General features: G+C 32.5%; 1 protein-coding gene across 1 annotated transcript in view; it reads right to left on the reverse strand.

Annotated features, from left to right (window-relative positions):
• The window catches only part of LOC131938353 (microtubule-associated protein futsch), a 56,102-nt gene extending 46,710 nt beyond the window's left edge, over positions 1–9,392 (reverse strand). The window contains exons 1-8 of the mRNA XM_059296359.1: positions 9,319–9,392; positions 8,593–8,735; positions 8,193–8,462; positions 7,577–7,633; positions 6,949–7,102; positions 6,200–6,379; positions 5,561–5,760; positions 4,932–5,042 (exon numbers count right to left, since the gene is read on the reverse strand). Of these exons, the coding sequence (XP_059152342.1) occupies positions 4,932–5,042; positions 5,561–5,760; positions 6,200–6,379; positions 6,949–7,102; positions 7,577–7,633; positions 8,193–8,462; positions 8,593–8,691 (1,071 nt within the window). The 5' untranslated portion in view covers positions 8,692–8,735; positions 9,319–9,392. The remainder of the gene's footprint in view (positions 1–4,931; positions 5,043–5,560; positions 5,761–6,199; positions 6,380–6,948; positions 7,103–7,576; positions 7,634–8,192; positions 8,463–8,592; positions 8,736–9,318) is intronic.
• Positions 9,393–10,049: the final 657 nt, after the last annotated feature.

The following is a 10,049-nucleotide window of genomic DNA, read 5'->3' on the forward strand; positions in this document are numbered from 1 at the left end:
AATTAGTACAAACTTTTGAGACGAAGGAGGCAAGTAACATTTGATTTCGATGTCTACTTATAACGTGTATGCAATTGATAAAAAATTAATACGTCACTTTTAATTAATTGTTTTCTTATGCATATGTTTTAGTCATTAATTTGTGTGAAAGGGGGCGTTTTAATAAGTTTTGCCTAGGACGCTAAATAACCTGGCGCTGGCACTGCCCACCACTCTTACAATAGTTAGTTTTTACTAGGGATAGCCCTATACGGGTAAGGTTACGGTTATGGTTGGGTATAGGAAACTGGTTATGCAGATTAATAGGTATGAGTATAATCTGCTATCATCCTAGACCAACCAACATGTACAAGAACACCATCAGCCAGCTGATTTGATTCACGAAACTACAGTAACAAACACACCGTGAGATGTAAACCTGAAGAAATAAATCTTAAGAAAGTTTATGTAATGTTTACATAGAGTTTTCGTTCAGGAGGTCTACACACAATAAACATAAAGTAATCCAATTCTAGTTGAGAATGAAATCATCAAATTCTAGTTGAGAATGAAATCACCAAATTTTAGGTGAGAAAGAAATCACCAAATTCTAGTTGAGAATGAAATCACGAAATTCTACATGAGAATGAAATCACCAAATTCTAGGTGAGAATGAAATCACAAAATGCTAGTTGAGAATGAAATCACAAAATTCTAGTAATTCTAGTTGAGAATGAAATCACACAATTCTAGTAATTCTAGTTGAGAATGAAATCACCCTATTCTACATAAGAATGAAATCATCTAATTCTAGTTGAGAATGAAATTCCCTAATTCTACATGAGAATGAAATCATCTAATTCAAGTTGAGAATGAAATTACCTAATTCTACATGAGAATGAAATCATCTAATTCAAGTTGAGAATGAAATCACCAACAGTATACCAAAACTCTAATTATCACTAAACAAATGAATATACAATATTCTACACACATTATTCTTTCCCAGTATTTGAACACACGTTAAATTAATAATCGGATTGTTTCAATTTTTTCAAAAGTTACTACACAGAGTGCGAAGATGAACGGCGCCGGTAGTCGGTCCTGCTTTCACATTTTTCTTACCAGGTGACCATAGACTTGCATGCCTCCATCAGTGGTTCTTAACCTGGGTTCGATCGAACCCTGGGGGGCTCTGTGAGTCAGTCTCAGGGGTTCGGCGGAGGTCAAGACACACACCCGACTCATGCGATTCACGTATTTTGTCAGTGCGGACGATAAAACTATTAAGAAAGGTTCGGCAAAGGCGCATATGAAACTGGCGAGGTTTCAGTACCTCCAAAAAATGTTAAGATCCACTGTTCTTCAGATCTTCAGAGACAGCTGTACTAAAAACAAAATCAATGGCACACCAGATCATAATGTATTTTCGTAGAATAATGTCAGTTTCTATGACATTTTATGGGGGAGGGGTGGGGCCGGGCAATGTTTTGATGCATGAATGTCATGCCAGTTAATTTGTTAACTAGACTTTGAATTGTTTTTAAAAAAAATTGTCTTCCACATGAGATTTGAAACAAAGTTTTACAAAGTGTTGTCGTACAAGGGAACAGAGTGTTGTAAAACAACTACCTACTTATAGACTGAAGGGGTACATCTACCTACTTATAGACTGAAGGGGTACATCTACCTACTTATAGACTGAAGGAGTACATCTACTTACTTATAGACTGAAGGGGTACATCTACTTACTTATAGACTGAAGGGGTACATCTACCTACTTATAGACTGAAGGGGTTCATCTACCTACTTATAGACTGAAAGGGTACATCTACCTACTTATAGACTGAAGGGGTACATCTACCTACTTATTAACTGAAGGCGTTAGCACGAAGTCTACATGGATTCTAAAAGGACGAAAAAAAAACTTGTCCCCCAACATTACTATTTACTGGATGGCGTGGTCGGATGGTAGAGCACACGAATTCAAAGCCTGGGTTCGAGTCGGTAGGGTAATTCTGATGGGTAACTTACGTTGGGGAAAGTAAAGGCGGCTGGGCATAGTGCTGACCAGCTGGCCATACGATCCCTTCATATGCCGAGGTAACGGAAACAGGTGAACTCTACCTCATCTGCACTATGAACAGCCATGTTCAAAAGGATAACTTACATTGCTATTTAGATACTAAAAAACACTCAGTACAATAATAGCGCAGTTCTATAGTTAGAAAATAATGACAATAATTCATGCATTGACGAACTTATAACTTAGGCACCAATTTGAACAAGAATTTCATAAACACATACTGATAACATACAAATGCACTGCATAGTCGAAGAGATTCTCCATAATGAGGAAAAACAACATAACGCTTTTTAAAAAACAACTCACACAAATGGGTACCCACACCCTAAATATATAAAGCAAATTAGTAAATTTAAAAAGTAAATGATAATAACACATTTTATAGAGTTTAAAGTTATGCCGGCAGTTTGAGAACACCTTACTCAAAAAGGTCAAACGATTTTTGGGAGCATTTTTTTCTTTCCCCAGGTATTTAGTAAGCTGCTTATTTAGTATCGATTAGCTAGCCTCAACTGGTCATACGTCATACACCGATTGTTTCACATATCAACTTGATATTTTGGGGTCGGCTGTTTCACGCACCTACTTGACATTTTGGGGTTGTTTCAAATATTAAATTTGACATTTTGAGGGGTGAACTGTTTCATGTATCTATTAGGTATTTTGGGATCGATTGGTTTTACATTAAAATATTATACTTTTGGGTCGATTGTTTATCGAATTAACTTCACATTATTTGTTTCACATGTAGATCTATAGGCCTACTTGACATTTTGAAGGGCCGACTGTTTCATGAAATCAACTTGACACTATTGTTTTGACATATCATTTTGGTGGTCGACTGTGTTACGTTTCTACTTGGTATTTTGGTATTCTACTGTTTTTCATAACATTATCACATCTTGGGGTCGGTTGTTTCATGACATCAACATGACATGACACTTTGGGGTCTATTACTTTACATAGACCATATACTTGTATTTGGGGGTGGGGGGGGTCTATCGTTTTTACATATTGATTTGACATGTTGGGTTCGATTGTTGACATTTTGGGTTCGATTGTTGACATTTTGGGTTCGATTGTTGACATTTTGGGTTCGATTGTTGACATTTTGGGTTCGATTGTTGACATTTTGGGTTCGATTGTTTCATGAAATAAATTTGACATTTTAAGGTCCAATGTTTCACGTATGAACGTACGTAACACTTTGCTGATTACCAAAGCTTTGTTTAGACGGCCTTTACCAAAGCTTTGTTTAGAAGGCCTTTACCAAAGCTTTGTTTAGAAGGCCTTTACCAAAGCTTTGTTTAGAAGGCCTTTACCAAAGCTTTGTTTAGAAGGCCTTTACCAAAGCTTTGTTTAGAAGGCCTTTACCAAAGCTTTGTTTAGAAGGCCTTTACCAAAGCTTTGTTTAGAAGGCCTTTACCAAAGCTTTGTTTAGAAGGCCTTTACCAAAGCTTTGTTTAGAAGGCCTTTTCCAAAGCTTTGTTTAGAAGGCCTTTACCAAAGCTTTGTTTAGAAGGCCTTTACCAAAGCTTTGTTTAGAAGGCCTTTACCAAAGCTTTGTTTAGAAGGCCTTTACCAAAGCTTTGTTTAGAAGGCCTTTACCAAAGCTTTGTTTAGAAGGCCTTTACCAAAGCTTTGTTTAGAAGGCCTTTTCCAAAGCTTTGTTTAGAAGGCCTTTACCAAAGCTTTGTTTAGAAGGCCTTTACCAAAGCTTTGTTTAGAAGGCCTTTACCAAAGCTTTGTTTAGAAGGCCTTTACCAAAGCTTTGTTTAGAAGGCCTTTACCAAAGCTTTGTTTAGAAGGCCTTTACCAAAGCTTTGTTTAGAAGGCCTTTACCAAAGCTTTGTTTAGAAGGCCTTTACCAAAACTTCTAGAGAGTCTGACTGCTACTTTACATTTCAGGAATACAGAGACTACCAGACACAATTTCAGTGCTTCCAAGTTTTTCAATGCAAGTAGTTCTACCTATTGATCATCTAGACATGATGTTAGTGTACATAGAAAGAGGGGAGGGGGGGTGATCTGACTTTAGTGGTGATGTTTTATAAGGTGTGCGTGTAGCGTGGGTAGGGGGGGGGGTGAGCGTGCATAAAATGTAATGTAGCATTGATTTTTAAAAAATCTGTATTGATGAAAATTCCGATAATTATGTTGTATGGGTTTTTTTTTTAAATTAAAAGAGTATATTGTGGAAATTGGATATGACGTTCACTTGGAGGGAGAAGGGGGGAAGGGAGTTTTTTTTTTTGGGGGGGGGGGGGGAATTGCATGATTTAACGAGGAGGATAATAAAAAGTGAAAAGAAAAAAAAGGGCCATATCATCAATAGATCACAATGGGAGACTTTCTATTTAAAAATGACATAAATAAACGTTTCTGATAAGACCAGTTCTTAAAACTACATCAAAATTAAATGACAATTTCACAATAAATAAAACAAATGTCTGTTATTTAGTTTAATTCAGAAAAGTTGTATTTAAAGATAAAGCAAAAAAATAAAAATAAATTAACCTGTTTAGTAAAGAACATTATTCATCTTTTCCATTTGTGTCCAAGACACGTAGGGCCAGTAAAGTAAAGATTACTCTTTAGACCTAGCAATCCACTGGACAGATGAAGTAGAGCTCACATGTTTCTTGACCTCGGCATATGAAGGGAAGGTGTGGTCAGTACTATGCATAGCCCCCTTTACTCTCCCTAACATGAGTTAGGTACCCATCAGAGCTGGGTGGACTCAGGGACATTCAACTGACTTGAACCCAGATTTGAACTCAAGACTTTCAGGTTAACAGTCTACACTAGCATACTCAAGGTAATTAAAGAACATAGCAGTAAAATATTTTAAAATAAAATAGCCTACCTCTACTGCATCCTTCATGTTGAACTCATAAGTTACAGATGAAGTCAGTTTACTACTGCTAGAAGAGAAATCACTCCCTGAGGCTCTAAGTATGGCATCCTGCAAAATTTCCTGTTTAAAAAAAAAATCAAAATAGTTCACAGTTAATCAATTATACCAAAAATCATAACCATTATCCTCATTTATATAACCTGCATACCAATATAACATTTCTAAATCCTAACCCTTCAATCCACTTTTTTGTAATCCATATTCTTGACTGTAGCACTACATGCTATCACATCGCTATATATATTTATATACAGAGTTGTATTCACATATATATATATATATATATATATATATATATATATATATATATATATATATATATATATATATATATATATATATATATATATATATATATATATATATATATATATATATACATATATATATATATATATATATATATATATTTGAGGTCTACATCCTAATATTCCAATTTTCAACATTTTAATATCTTTCCACATTTTCATAATCAACAACCTGTTACACCTTATATATCAGCATTCATCTCTCTGAGCTATCTCTTTGATCAACACTAGTACAACCCAACAAACCAGAAGAAACCATTTGTGTCCTACCTCTTGTTTCTTTAGAGCAAAATGCACAGCACTCTTCACCAGTAGGTCTGTGATGACATCTTTCTGAGAATCCCTGTCCAAATTACTGTAAGCCACCTCTTCTTGAACGCCTTCTTTTGTTTTTACCACTCTTATACTGTCTTGAGTATCAGATCGTTTTCGCAAGAAAATGATGTCATCTTCGTTGTATTCCTCTTCAACTACCAAGAGAAAAGTTTAAAATTATACATTTGCTTTATTAGTTTAACTTAGGGAAACCAGAATATATATATTATAGGAAAATTGTTATTTAAAAAACAAATAAAATGTACTAATCAATATGCTTTTAAAAAAATTATAATGTTTGACAGTTAATATTATGTTTATTATAATTATAACTGTCAAGTTTTTAAGAAAACCAAAAAAATGTAAGCAAGAGAAACAAAATATCAAAAGCGGGAAGAAAATCAGAGTGGAAGTGGAAACATTTTTAATTACATAAATGAAAACAAACTATTGAAATCCTACATATAGAAGGATCACTTTTTAAAAATACTGTTTAATGCTTATGTACAATGTCATTTTTAAAATTATGAAACAAAAACAAAAGAACATATTTACATCAGCATCTTATATGAAAAAGAAACAATTTTAACTCACTGAAATGAGAGTCTGGGGCTCGGTAGAAGGAATAACCAGACAGACTCCCTGGTGTTAGGAGCATTGTCTTCATCAGCCTGTATGGTTGAGGCATGTGGGACAAGTCCTCGTAGAACAATCTCTTGCGGAGGTTTGGCGCCATTAAGTTGTTGGTGTGTAGTGATCTTCCTGTGATGAAACCTATGAAAAATTTTTAATAAAATTAAACATTTTCCAAAAAAAAAATTTGAAACATTATTCTTCTCATTCAATTTTACACAACCATTAATTACTATTCTAAATAAAAACTAGAAAAATATTTTTCAATTTAGAAAAATTAAACTATTAAATTTTTTTCAGAAGTTTTTCTTTATTTTTAAAGTATATTTTAAAAGTATTATACACTATAAAAATTAATGATTCAAAACATTTTTTATTCAATTGAAGCTATTTATGTGTATAATTATTTATCACTAATATCAATTTTAATTTCTTTTTAATTAGTTTGAAAAATTAATTTTAAACAACTAAACTCCTGTAGAATTGTTTTTTCTCTTTACAATGAATATTAGTCCTCAATTAGCAATATTAGATATTTAGTGTGATTTCAACGCCATATGTAGACAAAAGTACCGGCTACTAAAGTTACAAAAGTCTTGGTGTTTTGTGGGTTTATTTTAAAACTCTTTTGTTTTTATACTAAGTGGAACTGGCAGAAAAGATTTATTTCCATCTCACAAAATAAAAAAAAACTCCTAATTTGGACTCACCTTGCTTGACAATGTTATCAAAGACAGTGTCATCCCAGGTACGAGTCCATGTGGACAGGTAGCGCTTAGCTGAAAATCCAGGTCGGATTTGTCTATCATACATATCCCCACGGTTGCGAACAAATTTAAGATAGACTTTTCCATTTACGTTATCCTAAATAAAGTAAATAGAGTATGAGGATAAACAACTTTAGGTTAAACTAAACTATCTAATGGTTAGATTGGAATGTCAGTTAGATCTTAGGTTAGATTAAGGGATAAAGCTAGAAAAGTCTTAAGGGTAGTTGCAAAAATATTTAAGTTAAATTATATGAAATGGATACCACTAAAATAGAAATAGTAAATATGTCTCATTGATGTTTTAATCAAGAATGATACATTATATATTTACATTTTTAAAATAACTTTGATGAATAGCAAATTGCTAAAATATCATGTTTATATTTTGTAGATAGAGGCTTGATGAACTCTTTACTTTGACAATATTAAGACCTTATTTAAAGATATAGAGATAACAGGTCTCATTTTACTAATGAAATAAGTCAACTTTAGAAGTTACATTAAAACCCATTGTTTTCTAATTTTTTTTTGTACAAATTTAAAAAATAAAATGATGTTAGCTACCAACCTGTGCACCATACTTTAAAATGGACTTTGCTAAATCATCAACTGTTCTTATAGTCATCTAAAATAATAAGGGAACAGCTATACGTATAATCTGATTTCCACTGATATTGTGGCATTAAAAAATATAAGAAATATGACAAAACACAGCTTCTAGTTTTTAAATGTTCTAATTTAATTTTAAAATAATAAATCAGAATTAAAAATATTTCTAAGGTTTGTTGTTTAATGTTAGTTAGGCTGGTTTGTTCACTACGATGATATTAATGTTAAGTTCACGTTTTTGATGATCTCTACATTTGAGAAATATGTTATAAAGTGTTAGATCTATAATTTAAACCTATCTTTTAATTATTTAAAATTATTGTTCAAAGAAATATATATCAGCAGACTTAAAAATATAGCCAGTTTTAAAACTGAAATTAATTTGTATCAATTCAAAAGTGAACATGAAGTAAATTTGTATATGAATTTAAAAAAACTGTTTGTTCAATTTCAGGCGATAAAAAACTAGAACAATAAAGGAAAAAAACTAGCTGAAAAAACATAACAATTGTATTTTGAAATGTTATGCTAAAAGAGCAAAATGAAAGCTTTCGGACATGATAAAATTAATCTACCTGTGTATCTAGACTACCAGATACTTGGTCATGTGATGATGCAAATGTTCTACGTCTATTTTGACCATCTGAGTTTCTTTGGGCCATGTCTTCAGAAAACAGCAGCAAGGCTCCTTTCCGGGTTGTGAATGTTTTTGGCACACGGAACTGCTGCACCTCTTTTGGGGTGCGGCTGGAGAGACTTGGGCTTCCATCAAAATAGTCGTTGTAATTTGTTTGTATAGGGGGTAAATAAACTCTGTCAGGGTGATTGGTGAAATTGTAGTAATCCTTGAATTTAAGAAGAGGATGAAAAACATTTACAATTTTCATATTAGTACCTTGTTGTCTACTTATTTAGTAATGGATTTTATTTGAATATGCCTATACATTTCAAGTACCGATACACAAAATTACTTACTTCTGGCTCAAGATAAACATCCACTTTCTCATGTCCATTTGTATGAACTTCACCTACACCTCTGCTTAGGAGGGACAAATTAAGAGCTCCTCCTGTCATTTTCACTGGCGATTTCTGAGCTTTATGGTACCATTTTTGTAGACCTAATTCAAATTGAGTGTTTAGATAATCCACAGACACTCTCTCTTAAAACTTAAAACTAATACTATCTAGAATCTAGGCTTTCTAGACCTACACTACATTGTCTACATTCTACATGCATCTTCATAAAGATTCACTATAGTATTTAAAATTAAAATAATTCCTCACATTTGTATTTAAACTTATCCAAAGAAATGTATAAAATAAAAATTCACTGCTCATTTAATAGGTAGCCTACTTAAGAAAATATAGTTAAAATGTGAATAAGTAAAGGAATTGGAAGTAAAATACAAGGACATAAAAAAAAACGTACGACACATCTGACTACGACGTTTTACCTAACACAGTAGATCTAGATCTATCTAGACTAGCACAGTTAACCCCCTTTCCGTTTTTTAATGCGTGTATCGTACTGAATCCAGTCGACACTTTTTTTCTTTATAAACTGGAACTGGACGTATCAATTTTTTAAAGTTAGATTGTGAAGCAGGCAACTAAACTAGACATTTTTTTCTTGAATTTAAAGTAACCTGTATATGTTTTAAAAGTTAAAAATAAAGTATGTTAAAAGTTCTCAAAGTTTACGTTATCAAAATTTTATAAAGTTTGCATGCACCCTGACCGAGCCCTTTAATTGGTTGTAGATAACCGCCATGTTGTTTAACGTTTTACGTCACTGGCTGCCTAGTTACAACGGACTAGATTAGTTTCGACGTATTTTAATACTTTATGAAACACGAAGACACTAGAATTAAAACTATAGAAAGTTTAAAAAAAATTAAAACCTAGATCTAGATGATTTTTAGTTTTTTTTTAATATAGTTACTTAATATTTAAAAAAAAGTAGTTAACAGCCTTTTAATCGTTTAGTCCTTAATGAGGAGTAGTTAAACTAAAATTTAACACTTTTACTGAACAAAGGGAAACAATAATGCAAATATAACAAAACAAAATTCATACTTGTTTGTCTCTCTTTGAAACGAATTTTTATTTTCACTTTATAATTATAACTAGCCGTTGGTACCCGTTACATGTGAATTATCGGTGTACATATTTTTAATGGTATACATTTTTAAAAGAATATTTTATAAAATTGTTATTGGTCAAAACAGGTTTAACGATATTAGTGACAAAGCAAAGAGATAACTAAATAGCTAAAGGTCCGACACATTTAAAATAACATAGGCTAGTAAAACCTATTAGAAAAAATAAAACCAAATTATATACATAATAAGTCAACACAACTCCATATTAAATGCACACATTGATTAAAAGACTTAAATGACTCCGTTAAAAACCCGGCTTTTCAGTGGTAT

The sequence above is a fragment of the Physella acuta genome, unplaced genomic scaffold (genome assembly GCF_028476545.2).
Source record: "Physella acuta isolate Inbredline_101_S28 unplaced genomic scaffold, ASM2847654v3 ptg000242l, whole genome shotgun sequence".
Lineage (NCBI taxonomy): Eukaryota > Metazoa > Mollusca > Gastropoda > Physidae > Physella > Physella acuta.